The 21,497-nt window shown below is 36.4% G+C and overlaps 1 protein-coding gene across 6 annotated transcripts in view; it reads right to left on the minus strand.

Moving 5' to 3' along the window:
* The window catches only part of Fam120c (family with sequence similarity 120 member C), a 125,602-nt gene that overhangs the window by 31,895 nt on the left and 72,210 nt on the right, over nucleotides 1-21,497 (minus strand). The window contains exon 11 of one of the 6 annotated variants that reach the window (XM_071606783.1): nucleotides 14,544-14,651. The exons of 4 other annotated variants lie outside the window; for them this stretch is intronic. In XM_071606783.1, the coding sequence (XP_071462884.1) occupies nucleotides 14,579-14,651 (73 nt within the window). In that variant the 3' untranslated portion in view covers nucleotides 14,544-14,578. Of the gene's footprint in view, nucleotides 1-14,543; nucleotides 14,652-19,593; nucleotides 20,906-21,497 lie in introns of those variants that run through there. One more of the 6 variants, XM_071606785.1, reaches the window with a different exon arrangement.

Below are 21,497 nucleotides of genomic sequence, written 5' to 3' on the forward strand. Positions count from 1 at the left end.
ATTATATTGCACAACTCTAAAAATATCAGAGTACTGACATTGATCCAAGAAAGATACTGAATAGTTCTTTCACTAAAGGATATCACATGTGGTCTTTTGAAAAAAAAATCACAATGATTTCCTCCTATCTTCCCAATCTCCAGGTACCCCAGAAACATTTGTTCTCCATTTTCACAATTTGGTATTTTGATTGTTTTTTAACTTAAGTACAACTTGCTCAATATTTATTCATGTTGTTTCTTGCTTTTTCCTGCTGAGTAGAATTCCATGGTATTTGCATACAACAGATAATAATCCATGGAAAGGCAGCTGGGTTATTTCCTGTTTGAGGGTATTAATAAAGGAGGGTTGGGGATATAGCTCAGTTGGTAGAGTGCCCGCCTCACATGCACAAGGCCCTGGGTTCAATCCCCAGTAAAACACACACACACACACACACACACACTAAAATAAAGGATGTGGGCTGGGTATGTAGTCCAGTGGTAAATCCTTGCCTAGCATGCACAAGGACCTGGATTCAATCCTAAGCACCCAAATGTAAACATTAAATAAGAATGCTATGAATATTTGTGTATAGGTTTTTGTGAGGACTTAATTTTTCACTTCTCTGGTATAAATGCCCAAGAGTACAATTTTTGATGGGTTAAAAATTTTTATTTTATTTATTTTTGGTACTGGGGATTGAACCCAGGGGTGTTTTACCACTGAGCTACATCCCCAGCCTTCTGTATTTTTTGAGACAAGGACTTGCCAAATTGCTGATGATGGCCTCAAACTTGGGATCCTCCTGTCTCAGCCTCCCGAGTCACTGGGATTACATGCATATGCCATTATACCCAGCTTGTATGGTAGTTTAAAAAACAAACTACCAAATTGTTTTCCAAAATGGATATGCAAGGAATGGGAGTGTTACTGTGTGATAGAGTACTTGGCTATTATGAATAATGTTTCCATGAACATTCATGTGCAACTTTGAGCCGACGTATCTTTTCAATGTTCTTGGATTAAATCGGAGTGAAATAAATGAGTTATATGCTCCATTAGAGGTTAATGAGTTTTAAGAAAATGCCAAATGTGGGCTGGAGATATTTGTAGAGCAAGTGCTCGTCATGTGTAATGCCCTAAATTCAATCCCCAGCACCACAAACATAAATAAATAAATAAAGCTTAAAAAAGAAAATGCCAAACAGATCTCCAAAGTAGCTATACCACCTTAATTTCCTATCAACAATGTATGAGGGAATCTGGCTTTCAACAGCCTTTAATATTTGTTACTGTATTTTTTATTACCATCATTGTGTGATGAAATAGTGTTCATTGTGGGTTGCATTAATGATTACTGTGGTTGAGAATCTTTTCATGTCTTATGCTTCAATCCTGTATACTTCCTTTGTGAAATGATACTCACATCCTTTAATCATTTTTTAGTTGTAGATGGACACAATACCTTTATTTAATCAATTAATTTACATATGTGGTACTGAGAATCAAACCCAGTGCCTAACACATGCTAGGCAAGCCTCTACCACTGAGCTGCAATCCCAGCCCATTCCTGGCTTTTTTTTTTGTCGTGCTGTGGATTGAACCCAGGGCCTTGTGTATGTGAAGCAAGCACTCTACTAACTGAGCTATATCCCCAGCCCCGCAACCCCTACTTATTTTTTTTAATATTTATTTTTTAGGTATAGATGGACACAACACAATGCCTTTATTTTTATGTGGTGCTGAGGATCGAACCCTGGTCCCGCCTGTGCGAGGTGAGCGCTCTACCGCTGAGCCACAATCCCAGCCCCCCTACTTATTTTTAAATTGGGTTATTTTCGAGTTTTAAGTGTTCTTGTTGTTGTTATTGCTTTTATTTCTTTTGGTACCAGGTATTGAAACCAGGAGTGCTTAACCACTGAGCTACATCCTCAGCCTTTTTTTTATATTTTATTTAAAGACAGGGTCTTGCTGTGTTTCTCAGGGCCTCACTAAGTTGCTGAGAGGCTGGCTTTGAACTCATGAACCTCCTGCCTCAGATTCCCCAGCCACTGATATTACAGGTGTGTACCACCATGCCCAGCTGTAGTTCTTTGTATATTCTGGATACAAGTTCTTAATCAGATACAAGATTTGTATATATTCCTCCAGTGTATGCCTTGTCTCTATCTCCTTCCTTCCTTCCTTCTTTGTGAGGGGATCTTGCTATGTTGCCCAGGCTGGCTTTGAATGCCTAAGCTGAAGTCATCCTCCTGTCTCAGCCTCTGAGGGCTGATAATATCGGTATAGTTGGTTGTGTCTAGTAGTGGGGTTTTCCTTTTCTAGTTTCATAAATGGTGGCTTTTGAAATGCAAGCAACTTTTGTATTTTAATCAAATCCAACATATATATAATGGATTTCATTTCGGTCTTTTTATCTAAGAAATCTTTGCCCAACTCCACATCATCAATTTTGCATTGTTTGCTTCAATAAATTTTTATAGTTTAAACTACTACATTTGGGTCTATGATCCAATGTTGAGTAATTATTATGTGCTGAGTAAAGTAAGGGTCTAAATTAATCATTCAACATCACTGTCATTCATCATCATACTAAATTCAACAACAATGGGACACTGTCATTAGGGGTTACAACCAGGGTTACAATCCTGATGAATACACACATTTATCACTATAAAAAGTTCTTATATGTCCATAGTAATATTACATTTCTTAAAATCTATTATGTCTGGTATTAGTACAACCATAATAATTTTCTCATGGCTATTGTATGTGGTATTTTGTTTTCAATTTTTCTCTTTGAACCTATTTGTGTTTTTGAATCTTAAGTATTTTTCTAGTAGACAGCATATTCCACCTTTTTAATTAAGTCTCAATGGAGTGTTTAAACCATTTCTATTTTATATAACTGTCAATATGGTTAGATTTATAGGTCAAATACCTTTTTTGTTACTCTTTTACTGTTTTTGTGCTAAAGGATATTCTGTGATGTAAAAATGTTAATTCTATGGTTGGTTTTTTTTACTATATTTTTAGTCTTTTTCATAATGATTGCACTGTAGAACACTATATGTGTCTTATCACATACTACTTCAAATTGATACTAAATTAATTTCAGTACAAGCTTTGTTCCAATATAGTTCTTTCCTCCATAATGTTATAGTCATGTACATTTTACCTTTATTCTAAAGCTAACACATAATTTAATAATTATTAATAATTGTTTTAAGTCAGTTAAATAATAAGAAAAGCATACTCATATATGCATAATTACCTTTGTAGGTGATAATTATTTGTTGTTATTTCCTTTCAGTCTTAAAGGCATCATTTAATATTTGTCGTAAGACAAGTTGGTAGCAATAAATTTTCTTAATCTTTGATAATCTAAGGATCTATTTCATCTCATTTTTTCTTTCATAATTTTATTTAAATAAAATTGACATACAATTCATCTATTAAAAGTGTACAGGGCCTGGAGTTGTAGCTCAGTGATAAAGCTCTTGCCTAGCACTTGTGAGGCACTGGGTTCATCCTCAGCACCACATAAAAATAAGAAAATAAAAGTATGGTGTCCATATATAACTAAAAATAAATATTTTTAAAAAGTGTACAATTAGCAGGTTACAGAATCATTGCTACTAATTTCAGAGCATTTAAATTATCCCTAACAAAAATACCCCATACAATAGCAACCACTCTATTCACTCCTCACCCCAGCCCCTAATAATTGCTAATCTGTATGTATCAATTTGCCTTGTCTTGAACACTTCATATAAATAGATTATTTAATCATATATGGTTTTTGTGATTGGTCTTTCATGTAGCCTAATGTTATCAAGGTTCATCTCCATGTTATAGCATGAGCCGACAGTTAAATTCATTTTATAAGTGTGGATATAACATTTTGTTTGCCCATTCATTAGTTGATGGACATTTGACTATTTGCACTTTTGCTTATTATGAAAAAAAAATCTATATGAACATTTATGAGCATGTTTTTGTGTGGACATATCTTTATGTTCCTACTGGCAATGTATAAGGGATCCAATTCCTCCATGTCTGTGACAACACTTGTTTGTCCTTTAGGTTTTCACCATCATAATGGGTGTTGACTAGTTTCTCATTTCCTCAAAGACTAATGACATTGATCATCTCTTCTTGTGCTTGTTGGACATTTGCATACCTTTGAAAAAATGTTTATTGAAATATTTTGTCTACAAATAACAATTATGTACCATATATCTAAAAAAGCTAGAAGGAGCCAGGCACAGTGGCCCATGCCTGTAATCCCAGCAGCTCAAGAAGCTGAGGCAGGAGGATCCCAAGTTCAAAGCCTGCCTTAGCAACACAGCAAGGCCCTAAGCAACTTAGTGAGACCTTGACTCAAAACAAAAAATAAAAAGGGTTTGGTATGTGGTTCAGAGGATAAATGCCCCTGGGCTCAATACCCATATCAAAACAAACAAAAAACTAGAAAAATTTTGAATGTTTTCACCATAAAGAAATGAGATGTTTTAGTAGATATATGCATTTTTTGAAGGGTACTGAGGAGTCAACTCAAGGGCACTCAGCCACTGAGCCACATCCCCAGCCCTATTTTGTATTTTATTTAGACACGTGGTCTCACTGAGTTACATAGTGCCTCACTTTTGTTGAGGCTGGCTTTGAACTTTCAATCCTCCTGCCTCAGCTTCCTGAGCTGCTGGGACTACAGGTATGCACCACCTCACCTAGCTAGATACATATATTTAGCCAGAATTAAATATTATGCAATGAATACAAATATCAAAATATCATATGGTATGTCATTAATGTACAATTTTTGTTTTTATGGATCAGATAAAAAATAGAAATCTAATTGCCTTTCATTGTTTTAGTTATAATAACTCTTTTCTGTATACTAGGCCCTTATCAAATACAAGGTTTGCAAATATTTTCTCCCCTTGCAGTAGCTGTGGTTTTATGTTGTGGTATTGTTTCCAGCAGTTTAAAAATTTGATCCTGTCTAATCTATTTTTCTTTTGTCACTTATATCTCTGGCATTGTATTGAAGAAATCTAACCTACAGAATAATCTACATGTCCCATGATTTTTACTTTACAGTATTTATGCCTTTTATTTATTTTGTTCCAGGGAATTTTACTTTTAGTGACAGAACAAAAGAACATTTAAATCTGCAGCTTCTGAAAGAACTACTTGTTCTTGCCCATCTTTGTACTCCTTTTCAAACTTAAACTTGACCTCTGGTCAGTTCTTGTTTTTAAGAACAAGGTCCCTGAAGACACTTTTGTTGATGATATATATACATATACTGGAACCAGGGATTGAACCCAGGGTCACTGAGCCATATTCCTAGCACTTTTTATGTTTTTGAAACAGGGTCTTGCTAAGTTGCTAAGACTGGCTTTGAACTTACAACACCCCTGCATCATTCTCCTGAGCCACCATACATGGCTATTGATGATAGTTTTGCCCAAAGGCATATCGACAGTGTTCCTTGTGGACATGAAGTAATAGTAGTTCTAAACTTTCTCAAAACTTGATCTTAGACTTGTTGGCAATTTTCTTCTTTCCCATAGCAGCAGTCACTTTTTGAGAATAGTGGTCAATTCTAGCCACTAGAGAGCATGGCTATAGGTGCAGTCTGAAGAGCCATCATCAACATTATTCTTGATGGCTTTGTATAGAGTAGCATCTGGCCAGGACCAGCTCCATCTTCTTGAGTCTCATGAAGTTGCCTATTTTGACATCAAACACTGAAGTCTAACAACAAAAAGGCTCCTTCTTCTTAAGCTGGACAGAACTTCTACTGCAATGTTGAAAAGGAAGGGAAACAATGAACATTCTTGCCTTGTTCTCATTATTAAGAGACTCTTGCCAGGTGTGGTGGCACCTGTCTATATTCCCAGCAACTCAGGAGACTGAAGCAGGAGGATCACATATTTGAGGTCAGCCTCAGCAACTTTTTGAGATCCTTAACAATTTGGCAAGACTGTTTCAAAATAAAAAATAAAAATGGCTGCAGATGTAGCTCAGTGGTAAAGCACCAGTACAACCCCTCCCTCCCAAAAAATAATTAGAAAGCATTCTGTCACAGTATAGAATGTTAACTGTGGGGTTTTCATAGATGGCCTTTATCAAATGATAAGGTTTCCTTCTATTCTCTGTGTTTATCATAAAAGGGAATCGGATCTGGACAAATGTTTTAATGTCTATTGAAATTGCCTTATAATTTCTGTCCTTTATTCTGTAAGTATGGTTTATTACATTTTTATTGTTTTTCAATGTTAAACAAATCTTACATTCATTCCAGGTATGAATTTCATTTGTTCATGCTTACAATCCTTTATATATATTGCTTGATTTGGTTTATTATTGTTTGGTTGAGAAGTTTTGCACCTATCACTCATAAGGACTATACGTCTATAATCACAGAATTGAAATGGAAAGTGTTCCTTTCTCCTTTATTTTTCAGAAAAATTTGTAAAAGATTGGATATAATTCTTTAAATGCTTGGTAGAATTAATCAGTGAAGCTACCTGGTCCTGATCTTTATTTTGTAAGAAGATATTAATTACAAATTTAAGCTCTTTATTCATTATATTTCTGTTCAGATTTCCTGTTTCTTCTTTAGTTTCAGTAATTTGTGATTTTTTAGGGGTTTGTCAATTGCATGTGTTACTTAATTTGTTGGCATAATAATCTCCTGGATTCTTGTTTATTTCTCTAAGGGCAATATTAATGCCCCCCTGCTCATTCCTTATTAGTAACTTCAGTCTCTCCCCCACCCCCCCACCCCCCGTCACTCTAGTAAAGGCATGTCAATTTTGTTAATTCTGTTCTTTACTTTCTTTATATCCAATCTAGTGTTTACCTGTGAACAATTCTTCCAGCTTAGTGTAATATGATTTTCTCGTTTTAATCTTTTTCATTCTGGGTCTTGCTATGTTACTCATACTGGTCCTGGACTCAAGTGATTCTCCTGTCTTAGTCTCCAGAGAAGCTGGGATTACAGGAAATGCTACTGGTTTCTTGTGGGAAAAGGTTTAATTTGATCTTTCTCTAATTTTTATAAGATTAAGGTTCTTTTTTTTTTTTTAGTGGCACTGGGGATTGAACTCAGAGGGTCTCTACCTCTGAGCCACACTTCCAGTCCTTTTTAAGACAGGGTATTGCTAAGTTGCTCAGGCTGGCCTCAAACTACTATCTTCCTGACTCAGCCTCCTGAGTCACTGTGATTGCAGATGTGAGCCACTGTGTCTGGCTTGAAGACTACATTGTTAATTTCAGGCCTTCCTCTATATTATAGATATTTATAGCTATATATTACTCTCCTTGCACTGCTTTAGTTGTATCTCAGTATATTCTAATTTCCCTTGTAATTTCTCCTCTGGCTCATTTGTTATGTAGGAGTGTGCTGATCAATTTTGACATATTTATGTTTTCAAAGTTTCTTTTTGTTTATAATTTCTAATCTCATGTCACTGTTAATCATTTTAAATTCACCATGTCTCGCTTTACAGTCTAAGATGACAGTTTATGTTCTATCATGCAGAATGGATGCATATGCACCATCTATAATACTCCACACAACAGAATACATACACGTATTCTGCTGTTGTTGTGTGGAGTATTATATAGATGTTTGTTACAACTAGTTTATTTTATGGTTCAGGTGTTTTATATCCTTGATGTTTTGCAAAGTTGTTGAAAGTGTAATATTGAATGCTCTGATTATTACCATTTTTGGTGATAGGAATTGAACCCAGGGTCTGTGCATGTTAAGTATATGTTCTACAACTGAGCTACACCTCAAAACCCTGATTATTATTGTTAAATGGTCTATTTCTCCTTTTTTCTTTGTTTCACATAGTACTTGGGATTTAATCCAGGGGCAATTTACCACTGAGCCCCATCCCCAAACCTTTTCTATTTTGTTTTGAGAGAGAGAGAGAGAGAGAGAGAGAGAGAGAGAGAGAGAGAGAGAGAGAAATTTTAATATTTTTTAGTTTTCGGCAGACACAACATCTTTGTATGTGGTGCTAAGGATTGAACCCGGGCCACACGCATGCCAAGTGAGTGCGCTACCGCTTGTGCCACATCCCCAGCCCCCCCCCCCCCCCCCCGCCTTTTTTTTGACAGGGTCTTGTTGAATTGCCTAGGGCCTCTCTTAAGTGCGGAGGCTAACCTTAAACTTGTGATTCTGCTGCTTCAGCCTCCCAAGTTGCTGGGATTATAGGCATGCACAACCACACCCAGCTCTTTTTTGTCAGTTTTGATTTCATACATTTTAGGGCTCTGTTGTTAAGTCCATATAATGGTATTTTCCTGATGAACTTAATCTTTTATCATTACAAAATATCTGGTTTAGATGTGAAATGTCCCCCAAAACCTACAGTATTGAAGGTCACAGTGTTCACTTTAGAAGGTGATTAGATCATTGATTCATAATTCAATGGACTATTAGGAGGTGGAGCCTAGTTGGTAGGTTGGGTTCTGGGGGGCATGCCCTTGAAGGCTGTATTTTATCCCCAGTCTCTTTCCCTGCACATTTTTTCTCTCTGTTCCCTGGCTGCCATAAGGTGATCAGCTTTGTTCTACTGCACACATCCCACCATTATGGATTACCTCACTAAATGTCCCCAAACCATTGGACTCAGTAACTATGAATTGAAACCTGTGAAACTCTTGAGCCAAATAAAGCTTTCCTACTTTTAAGTTGTTTCTGTCAGGTATTTTGTCACAGTGATAGAAAGTTAACACACCCTCTTTGCTTCTAATTATATATTTTTATTATCCTAATATTTGCTACTAGCATTCTGAGTGTAGCTCTCTTATGGTGGTTGTTTATGTATAACTTTGTCTATCCTTTTATTTGCAACATATTTGTATCGTTTAATTTATTGAAGTGTATCTCCTTTAAACAGTGTTTCCTTACCCAAGCCAACAATTTCTGCCTTTTGACTAAATTTGTAATCCATTCAAATTTATTACCACCATGGCAGATTTTAAAATTTTTTTTAATATTTATTTTTTAGTTTTCGGTGGACACAACATCTTTATTTTATTTTTATGTGGTGCTGAGGATCGAACCCAGTGCCCCGCGCATACCAGGTGAGCACGCTACCGCTTGAGCCACATTCCCAGCCCTATGGCAGATTTTTTAAAGAATAATTTTTAGTTGTTGATGGATCTTTATTTTATTTATTTATATGTGGTGCTGAGAATCAAACCCAGTACTTCACACATGCTAGGCAAGCACTCTACCACTGAGCTACAACCTCAGCTCGTCATGGCAGATTTGAATCTACCGTGTTGTATTTCACATTTCTCATGTCTCTTTTGTTACTATTTCTTTTATGTATTCTTTTAGTAGACATTTTCTAAGTATAAATTTTAATACTTTAATACTTTTTGTTTCCTTTTGAAGCACTGGTGATGGAACCCAGGGGCACTCTACCACTGAGCTACAACCCCAGTCCTTTTTGAGATGGTGTCTTGCTAAGTTGTCCAGGCTGGCCTGGAACTTATGACATTCCTCCCAGTCTCTTGAGTCACTGGGATTACAGTCACATACTCAACTAAACTCAGCTTTCCATACTTCGTACGCCTCAGAAAACAGATCTACTAATAAATTCTCTGCTTTTCTTTATTTGAAATGCCCGTCTTCTTTTTTTTGGTAGGGAGTACTGGGTATTGAACTCAGGGGCACTTAACCACTGAGCCACATCCCCAGCCTTATTATCTATTTATTGAGAGACAGGGTCTCACTGAGTTGCAGAGTACCTTGTTATTGCTGAGGCTGGCTTTGAACTCAGGATCCTCCTGCCTCAGCCTCTGGAGCTGCTGGAATCACAGGCGTGTGCCACTGCACCTGGCCTGTCTTCAGTTTTGAAACATAGTTTTACTGAACGCAAGACTCATAGTTGATAATGTTTTATTTCATTATAATGAATATTCTGTCCTACTGCCTACTGTCCTTTATTATTTCCCATGAAAAGTCTAGTCTTTGTGGTTCCCTTGCATGTGATGAGTCATTTTTCTTTTCCAGCACTCAAGCATGCTGTCTTTTACCAATTTGTTGCCAACAGATATGCATTATAAGAAATACTAAAGGATGTGTGTGTGGGGGGGTACACATTGTTGGTAGAACTAAAAAATTAGCGCAACCACTTTAGATAGCAGTATGGAGACCTATTCCACTCTTTGGTATTTACCCAAAAGAACTAAAATCAGCATACTATGGTGATATATGCTTACCAATGTTTATAGCAGCAAAATTCACAATAGTAAAAATTATGGAATAAGCCTAGGTGTCCTTCAACAGATGAATGGATGAATAAAACATGTTATATATACATAATAGCTTTACTCAGCCATAAGAATGAAATTCTGTCATTTGCTGGTAAATGAATAGAAACGGAGAACATCATGCTAAATGAAATAAGCCAGACTAAAAAAAAAAAAAAAAATCAATGCTCAAATGTTTTGTCTCATATGTGGAAGCTGGAGGGAGGAAACAAGCAAACAAACAATAACAACCCCCCCTCCCCCCCAAAAACCCCCAGGAATGAAAAATGGATCTCATTAAAATAGAATGGATAGCAACAGAGTAGAGGCAACAGAATAGAGGAAGGGGATCAAGTGGGAGGGAGGAGGAGAGGGCATAGGGAAGTACTGGAGAATGAAATTTACTAAATTATGCTACATTCATATATGAATATACCACAATGAATCCCACTTTTAATTATAATTATAATGTACTTATTAAAACATAATAATGGAAGGTAGACCAAAAGAGTAGAAAAAGGGATCAAGGGAAGGAAAAAGGGTAGGTACTAGGGAATGAGATTGATCAAATTATGTTTTGTACATGTATGAATATGTCACAATGAATCAAATTATGTGTAATTATAATGCACCAATAAAAATCATAAAAATACTGAAGTTATATAGATTGAAAGCAATAATAACAGTAATTCAAATCCATACCAAAAAAAAAAAAAAAAGACTGCCAGGAAAGATCATTATGTAGGTTATGTCATTCATCATGTCTGATGTGGTCCTCTTTGAGTTTATCCTGGTTGAAGTTAATTGAGCTTCTTGAATATATAGTTTTTCATTAAGTTTGAGAAAATTTCAAACAGTTTTTAAAAAATATTTCCCCCATTTCTCTTTTCTTCTGGTACTATATCATATTCATGCTGGTTCACTACTTAATGGTGTCACTCATTTCTCTTAAGCTCTGTTCACTTTTTTTTTTTCCTTTCTGTTCTTCAGATCACATAATATTGTTGATTATTTTCATGTGTGCTGCTTCTTTCTTCTCCCAGCTAAATCTATAGATATTCTCCAGTAAATTTGTCATTTCAGTTACTGTACTTTTCAACTCCAGAATATCTACTTGGTTTTTTTTTTTTTTTTTAGTTTCTCTTTATTGACAATCATCATGCCTTCACTTAATTCTTTATGCATGGCTTCATTGAGTTCTCTGAACATACTTACACTGATTTGAAGACTTTGCTATGTCTACCACCTGAGCCCCTTCAAAACCCTGATTTATTTGCTGCCTATAGGTTATACATTCATGTTTTCTTAGCCTGTCTTAGAAGATTTTGTTGAAAACAGGATATTTTAGATAATGTAGCAACTCTCCAGCCCAGAGGTGGCCAAAGTTATTGCTTAGTTGTTGTCTTGTTTAATTATTTAGTGACCTAGATGTGATAATTCTATGAAGTTTATTTCCATGCAGAGTAAAACACCTGATGTCCCTGCTGAAAGTTTTCCACTTTGTTTTTATCCTTTAGCCTATCTACCTAAGTGTCATCTTTAGGTCAGCATAAGCCACCAACTGGTCAAAGGTTATGCCTAAGAACTCTCTGCCAGTTAGATGTTTACCCTTTATCACTGAATATATGTCAGGAGGAAGGCTTCTATATAGGCCAGGGAGTTTACACTCTTTTGCTCCACATTCAGTGAGGGAGTAATAGCTTGGAGGTACCTTCTAGCTTCATTCCTACAAAGACATGGCCTTGGACCATTCACAGTCTTCCAGAATGAAAGGATACATTTAGTTTTAATTCTAAATTCCTAGGAATTACCTCTGAGTCAGAGTATTTTCAGACAATGTTTTCTCAGAGGTGGTGTTTTAGCCTCTTATGTCAGGGAGGCATCTATACTGTGCTGATGAGTCTGAGTGTGGCTTAGGGAAAGCACTGAAGTTTGGCCCTAAATCTTCTCCTGAGCCAGTGCATGAACACACCTTTCCTGATTCTAAGTTACTGTGATCCCAGGAGGGGGTTCTCTTGGCTGTTTATTTCTCTGGTTCTTGCTATAAAATTTCTGGATTTCTGAGCCATTCTGGATTTCTTGCTTCTATCATGGTGCTACCTGCCTCCTCTTTAATTGCTCACCATCAAGATTCCTATTGTTTTTCAACATCTCTTAGGCATGGAGTTCTTCATGTTCTGTTCTAAAAAGTCAGTTTCCTTGTCCTCATGTCTTGTTTTTCGCCCTGAGAAGAGTACCTGGTTGTTTCATGAGAGGTAGGCATGCTTTCCTACCTACCTGTAAGTAGATATAAGTGGACCTATAAGTAGATATAAGTGGGGTTTCTAGTGCCAGTGTAGCAATACCCTCCTTACATATGAACTGGACTGGGCACAGTTGGGGACCACAAAATTCAGAGCCCATTGCCCCTGATTAGAGCTTCTGCTCTATGAGGAGGGATTTAGTCGGTGATCCTCTTGTCCACACTTACCTGGACACAGGGATGAAGTTGATGAGAAAGGGCAGCCTTCCCCTCCCAGGGTAAAACAGCCCAAGTATGAAGGCTGGGGAAAAAAGGGATCCCTGTCTTCTTGGCTATTCGTGCCTGAAAGAGACCTACTGTAATAACAGATATGAGAGTAAGGGAATGAATTTTAACTCAAATGCTAAAGACTCATGCTGTTTTTACCCAGATTTAGAAAATTCTCTCCCTTCTTTCCTCCCTTCCTTTCACCTTGCCTTCAATCTTTCTTTTCTTTGAAATCTGCATTTTTATTTCCATTAAAAATATTGTCTATATATAATTTTGGCCTACTTTATTCTCCTTTACATCTACCATTCAAATATAAATATATTAATGTTATTCAAGTAAAAGTAGAATAACATATCTAACATGAGAATTAAATATTTCACATCATGAAATTAATAAGATTTGAATGAAATGGATATGCCATTATTTTTCAGGAATAGTAACTCTTCTTCCCTACATGTTATTTCTCTTTACTTTTATTTATTTGAGTATCTATGTAATGAGTGTCTTTCTCGCATATTCAGCAATTATAAACGTACACAGTGTAACTGATAGCACCAGTGAGATTATCTCTCTCTTCTTCACTTCATGTTCAACTCTCCCTATATGTTTCAACAATGACTTCAGTTATTTTAAACAAATCCATGAATGATTTCTGTTTTAATAAATTTTACCAGTTAAATTGAGATTTTGCTGGATAGAGGCTTGATTACACCTTATTCTGAATTTCTGGACATCTCATTCCTTGCCTTCCTTTCTTTGCATACCAACATCAATTCTAACAATTAAGACATTAATTTAAAAACTCAATGAAAATTCCACTCTAAACAACACTGGGTACCCTTATAGTCATGCTTTTGTGAGGGGTCCTTGGAATACAATTGCTTTAATTGGAAGACAGTGTCCTTTGGTCAAAACTGCAAAACGGTAAGCAGTTCTAGCAGGAAACCGAAAATACTGCTTGCAGATTTAATTGACTGAACCCAAATAATTAGTCAGCCAGCAAAACAGTTGCTTTTACAACATAAGTGAAGTCATAGCCTCTGGCTTTCAAAATATCATTCATGTTTGTAAGTGCTTGCTTGGCTCCTTCTACTGTCCCTCCACTAGCCCTAGTGGCTGTCCACCTGAAGGGTCCAAGCCTAGTTATCCTGAAATGTAAATGGCCTTGTGAATTAACAAAGCTTGACTGTAATAACCAATGGCTTCTGGGGCTACTGTGGTGCTGCTCACCTTATGATCAGGGACAACATAGCTAATGCTTTTCTCCTGTGCTCTCTCTGGGAGAAGAAAGCTGTATATTAGCCCTACTCACTTTTTGTAGTAGGTTTTCTTGAATGAATCTTTCTCCATTTGCTGATGTCCTTAGGACGAACTCCAGAAACATTAAAGATTTGTTTTTATAATTTTTCATCAGTGAAATTGAAATATTGCTATCTCCTTACTCTGAATTTATGGAAGTCTCATCCCTTGCCTTCCTTTCTTGTTGTGGTAAAATAAAAATTAAAAAATTTACCACTATAACCATAAAGTGTATAGTTCCTTTTTTACTTCCTTTGTGCTAGGGATTAAACCCATGGCCTCATGCATGCTAAACTAAGCTAAGCTATCCCAAGCTATCCTCTAGTCCCCCCTGTAATTCTTGAAATATGGTTTCCTCCAGTTCTATGAATATATTTGTAACATTGTCAATTTTTTTGTTGCTGTGACTAAAATACTTGAGAATACAATTTAGAGGAGAAAAGTTTATTTTGATATCATAGTTTGAGAAATTCAGTCCATGATTGTCTGGCTCCATCACTCTGAGCCCAAGATAAGGCAGAACATCATGGTAGAAGGGCGTGAAGGAAAGCCGCTCAGCTCATGACAACTAGAAAGTAGAGAGAAGGAAAAGGGCCAGGGACAAGATATAAACTCCAAAGGCACATTCCTGGTGACCTACTTTAGCCGCGCCCTACCTGCCTACAATTATCAGTCAGTAGTCTTTTCAAATTGTTAATCCATTAAATGGATTAATTCACCAATTTAGGTCACAGTTCTCATAATTTAATCATTAGCTTTTAATTTTTGGGTGGGGGGCAGGGTGGCAACCTCATATCCAATTCCTAACAGTAGATTTGATTAAAAAGTCTTTAGATAGCACATCTAACATCTATATCTCCTCAGAGACAGTTTCAAATCACTGATTTTTCCCCTGTGTATGAGCCACACAGTATTTCTTCTTTGCAAGTTTAGTAATTTCTTATTGGAAATTGATCGTTTTGATAATATATTATAGCAACTCTGGACTTCAAATTCCCTGAGTAAGTACTGTCATTTTTGCTGGTGTTTGTTTAGTGACTAATCTGAACTATTTTTGGAAAAAAAAAATCTGTGTCCCCTGCAAGGTGTGGGCCAGGACATTCCTGCTCAGATTTTTAATTCTTCTTTTCATTTTTAATCCTAGCTTCCTAGGGGGTCTCCTTTGGATTACCATATCTCATTAGGCAGCCAATGATTGGTCAAATTTGTGTATAAATACATTGAGTAATAAAGCTTCCATCAATCTCAAGGGGATTTTTGTGTATGTTGGAGCATTCATTAAAAATTCAGGCAGTGTACAATTCTGTCCTGGATTTTGTTGTTGTTGTTCTGGAGATCAAATCCAAGGCCTCACATGTTTAGGCACATGTTAGCTCACATGTTACCACTGAGCTACATCACTAGACCCTATCCTGGCTTTTATTTTCACCTTGTTCAAATTCCCATGTTGAGTCAGGTAGGAATATATAACTGGATCCCTCTCCTGAGTATATTTCCAGTCTCTTAGATATTCAAGAATACATGAGAGATGATGGGCTGTGGCTGTGGCTGTAGCTCAAGTGGTGGAGCGCTTGCCTGGCATGCGTGAGGCACTGGGTTCGATCCTCAGCACCACATAAACAAATAAAATAAAGGTATTCTGTCCATCAAAATTAAAAAAAAAATGAATACGTGAGAGATGATCAAACCCTGTATGGTTATCTTATTGCACAGACCTCCAAGTTAAATTTTGACTTGGTGGTTTGGAGCCACAAGCAACCGAGGTATTTACCTTTCCTGATTGTTTGTAACTGAGATTGCCTTGTTTCTGATACCTTTCCTATCTCAAAGAAAGTTAAATTAATACTTAAGGCACTGGGTTCGATCCCTAGCACCACATACAATAAACAAATTGAATAAAGGTATTAAAAAATTTACATCTATAATCAGTCCATCTGAGATTCATATCAGATATGTCTCCCCAGATACAGATTCAATTCTCTAACAACAATTACTTTGGAAATTCATTTCTTCCTCAATGATTTGTGTCCTTTCATGTATTTTAAGTTCTAATATGTCTATGGTCTTAGTTTTATTTGTTATAAAATAACAATACTGGCACAATATTTCATAATGAGTTTATATATTTTGGATATCATTTGAGTCATGAGACTTCCTTTTGTTCTTTTTCTTTTTGGTTCCAGGGATTGAACCCAGAGGTGCTTTTACAACTAAGCCACATACAACCCCTTTTTATTTTGAGACAGAGCCTCTCCAAGTTACTTTGGGCTTCATTAAGTTGTTGATGTTGGCCTTGAACTTGGAATTCTCCTGCCTTAGAGTTGCTGGGTTACAGAAGTTCACCACATCTAGCTCCTGTTTTCTTTTTGAAAAATGTTAAGCTACTCTTGCTCATTTGCTCTCTGATGAACTTCAGAATTATACTGACAAGCAAATTAAAAATAGTTTCCATATATTTTCATTTTTTACTTATCAGGATGGCACATAGTAAACACAATGCTAGGAGTGAATCCAGTGGGTTTTTTTTGTTTGTTTGTTTTGAGACAGGGTCTCACTATGCTATCCAGGCTTGTCTCAGAATTGGGATTTTCCTGCCTCAGCCTTGTAAGTAGCTAGGGTTAAAGACATGCACCACCGTGTCTGGCAATCCAGTATTTCTTAACAGAATTGTTTCATGGGAGAGACTCCTCAATTTTACCAGGAAGTCAAAAGGAGAGCTCTTGTCCAATTCCACGTTCTATATCTAGAAGACTGTTGAGATTTGAATGAACTTTTGCTAGAAATGATGGGGCCTTGGTGCATGTCTCTCCACATTCAGCAGAGATGCAATCCAATCCTTGTATCCTGCCTTCCTTAAACTGTATCAATCCTTTCTAGAAAACTCTATTTCTCTAGATTAACTATCTAGGAACTTCACCAACATACATTTTGGTTACACAACTTCCCCAATATTACTTTTTCTGTCCTGAGAGGCATATTTTATCTATTACTAGAAGTAATTGAGAAATTCAGACTCTGTACTCAATTAGGCTATGGCTCATTATTCCTACCCAGTCTTTACTTTTGCTGGGGAATGTACTATTTAGAATAAGTTAATTTTCATTTAAGTTAATTTTTAAATTTCCAACCATATTTTGTTGTAAAAACTGTTTGTTCCCACACTTTGGCTTAAAAAATAGGAATTCAAAAGTTGGGGAGCATTGAGTTCAAACCCTCTTACTATCCCTCCTTTCCAAGTTATACCATTGTTGTGAATTACTGCTCTTTGAGCCTGTAGCCTCATCTAATTTTCAACACTATTTTAAAGATTAGAAACATCACACACAAAAGACTGACTTAGCTGAGCATGGTGGCACACGCCTAAAATCCCAGCAATTTGGGAAGCTGAGATAGGAGAATGACAAGTTCAAGGCCAGCATCAGCCACTCAGTGAGACCCTGTCTTAAAATAAAAAATAAAAAGAGTTGGGGATGTAGCTCAGTGGTAAAGCACCTTGGGTTCAATCCCTAGTAACAAAACAAAACTCACAAAACCAAGAAGAGAAATAAAGAAAAAAGGGCTGACGTAGCAGACACAACAGGTAATATTATAGTACCTGTTCTTGATGATTTGAAGTACACTTGGTTACTGATTTATACAGGGCAATTTCATCCTATACTACATGACTCTAGATGCTGCCTATTCTTTTTGGACTTTTTTTTAAACAAAGTAATCTTTGTATCTTTATCCTTACTCTTAGCAGTAAGCTATCATTTAACACTGTTGTCATTGGTGCCAAATCTAACAATAGATCCTACTTTCTGTCTTACCTACGTTACAATTTTTTTAAAACATTTTTAAAGCTGTAGATGGACACAATACCTTTATTTTATTTATTTATTTTTATGTGGTGCTGAGAATTGAACCCAGTGCCTCATACATGTTATGCAAATGCTCTACCACTGAGCTACAACCCTAGCCCCCTACCTCTAAGCCCCCAGTGATCCACTCTTTACAACTAGGTCCCACCTCCTAGAGTTTCCACTACTGTTTGGGCATTGAGATAATGCATGCAGAGGCCCTACCCCATAAGAGGTGCTCAATATATATTTCCCTGTATAATTCCCTAACTACTTTAACAATTAAATTGGTGCCTTGGGAGTCTTTTACAATAAGAAAAATGGATAAAGGTTTACTCCTTCTACTTCCTAACATTTTTCTCAATGTCCAAACAGCTCTTGAGAAATAAGAATCATTATTGTTATTTGTTATGGTTTAGATATGAAATATCCCCCAAAGGTCATGTGGTAAAGACTTGGTAGACAGCCCATGCCACTATAGGGAAGTGGTGGAAACACTAGGAGGTGGGGATTAGTTGGGGAGAGTAGGTCACTGGGGGGCATATCTTTGAAGGATATGTCTTGTTCCCCAGTCCCTTTCTCTCTTTCTCTTCCTGTCTACCATTAGGTAAGTAGCTCTGCTTCACCATGCCCTCCCTCTTATAATGTTGTGCCTCATCACAGGCCAAGAAACAGCAGAGCCAACAGACCATAGACAGAATCTCTGAAACTGTGAGCCAAAATAAATCTTTCCTCTTTATAAGTTGCTTTCCATGTATTTTGTCATAGTGATGGAAAGCTGATTAACACACCATTTACAGTGGAAAAAAAATGTTCTGAAAGGCTAAAGTGACTTATTCATGCTGAAAAGTGCTAGAAAAGGACAATTCAAACTAAGTTCTGCTCAGTGTCAAAGTGCACTGCTCTATTACTTGTAGGACTGGTCCTCCCCTTTATATATATATATATATAAACAACTTACTACCTCTATTCCGGAAAACAATGAGAAAATATAATAGTGAACAGGACACCATTCATAATCAAAACAATACATACCAGGTACTTAGGAATTAAAGTCCAGACTTCTATGGAAAAAAATTAATCCTAAGATATAAGAGACTTGAATACATGAAAGGTAAACTCTGACTTATGGATGGAAAGACTTAACAGTATAAAGATGTCAGTGTACTCCAAATTAATTTACAAATTCAGTTCAATGTAAAAAAATCTCAACAATATTTTGTGGAAACTGGATTGATGCTAAATTGTACATAGAATAATGATTTATAGGATATAAGAATAGCTAGCTAGTAAAATTGTGAAACTAGAAGTGCAGAGTGAAGATTTGCCGTAACTGATTATTAAGGCAACTTTCAAACCCTTAATAAGTAAAACAACATAATATTGATGAGGGATCAAATGGGCAATGGAGCAAATTAGAATCCAGGAGTGGACTCATGTATATATAGGAAACTGGTGCAGAGGAAGGTGGTAATACAAATCAGTAAGGAAAGAAGGGGTCATTTAATAATCACTGGGGAACTGGCTTATTATATAGAGAAAATGAGGTAATGAAGTAACGTCCTTTTTCTCAACATGCACAGAATTTCTGAACATGTACAAAATAAATACCCACTATATTAAGAACATGACATGAAATTATAAAATTATAAGAAAATTTAGAAACATATCTTTATGACCTAAGAATAGGGGGAGTTTATTAAATAAAGACAAAAATATACAGTATAAAAGTACATATTAATGGGTTTGGCAAAACCAAAATAAATATTTTTTTTGGTACTGTAGATTGAACCCAGGGGCACTTTACCCCCGAGATATATCCCCAGCCCTTTACATTTTTTTATTTTGAAAAGGGTCTGGCTAAGTTGCTCAGGGCCTAAGTTGCTGAGGCTGCCCTTGAACTTGCAATCCACCTGCCTCAGTCTCCCAAGTTGCTAGGATTGCAGGTGTACACCACTGTGCTCAGCAAAATACTTCATGAGGAGAAGGAAAATATATTGATATCTGAAGGTTACTTGGAAATTTGTTAAGAAGAATGGTTAAATAGGTGACTAGAAATTAACAGATGGATAGTTCTGTCAGATAAAGCACAGTAAAATATTAATTATTAGAATCTACAAGGTGGTTATTCTTCCAACATTTCTGTATACATGTAATTATAAAAATAAAAGGTCTAAGAGCTGGGAGTGGTGGTACACACCTGTAAACCCAGCAATTTAGGAGGGAGGTTGAGTCAATAGAATTGCAAGTTATAGGTCAGCGAATTTAGCAAGACCAACAGCAACTTAATAAGACTGTGTCTCCAAAAATAAAAAGGAGGCCGGGCACAGTGGCACATGCCTGTGATTCCAGCGGCTCGGGAGGCTGAGGCAGGAAGATCTCAAAGCCAGCCTCAGCAACTCAGTGATGCCCTAAGCAATTCAGCAGTTAAGCACCCGGGATTTGATCTCCAGCACCAAAAAATTTAAATGAAATAAATAAATAAATGGGATGAAGTGAAATGAAATGAAAAGGACTGGGGATGTATCTCAGTGGTAAAGCATCCCTGGGTTCAATCCCCAGTCAAAACAAAACAAAACAAGATGAAACAATAAAAGTTTGGCTAATATGAAATACTTCTGTTCAATAAAGGCTATTGTGCATAAAATTTAAACAAGCTGATGAATAGGAAAAGATATTTGATATATACATACACATATACACATAAGCACATGCAACTAATACAAATACAGAAAAGATATCTGCTGTGTATCTGACAAGGAACTTCAGTAACCAAGGAGAAAAGACAAATAATCTCATAGAAAGTTGCAAGATAAGTAAATAAGTGCTTCAGAATGAGAAAACTCAAATGGCTAATCAGCATAAAAACAGAGAAGATTAGGGCTGGGGATAGAGCTCAGTGGTAGAACGCCTCCTTTGCATGCATAAGACAGTGGTTTTGATCTGTAGCACCAGAATAAAGAAAAACAAAGATCAGTCTCATCTGTAATCAAAAGAAATGCAAATTAAAATGTTATTAGGAACCTACCAGAGTGGTAAAAATTAAGTTATACAATCAGTAGTAGCAAAATGAGGAATTAGAAAACCTTATGTATTGTTCATAGGAATACAAATTAGCAGTTTTATCTAGTGCAATTGGCAACATTGCTCTGAATCTACATGTATTTTTACAGGATCCAGAAATGCTACTCCTGAGTATATACTTCAGATAAACTGACAAAGGAACACAAAAAGACAGAGAAGAGACATCTATTAAGCAATGTTTGTAATTCCAAAGAACTGGAAACAACTATCCATTCATCTATCAATAAAATACTGTGATATCAGTATTTGATGGAACATAACCAGCAGTTAAGTGGAATGAACCATATATGAATATGGATACACCTAAAAAATAACTCTGAATGTGGGGTGGATCATGTCTATAGTTCCAGCTACTAAGGTGGCTGAGGTGGGAGGAGTACTTGAGTCCATTAGTATGAGACCAGTGTGAGCATCACAGAGACCTTGTCAAGAAAGGAAGGAAAGAAGAACAGTAAATGAAAGCTAAGAAATAGAATGAGGTATATAGCACA

The sequence above is a fragment of the Marmota flaviventris genome, chromosome X (genome assembly GCF_047511675.1).
Source record: "Marmota flaviventris isolate mMarFla1 chromosome X, mMarFla1.hap1, whole genome shotgun sequence".
Taxonomy (NCBI): Eukaryota; Metazoa; Chordata; class Mammalia; order Rodentia; family Sciuridae; genus Marmota; species Marmota flaviventris.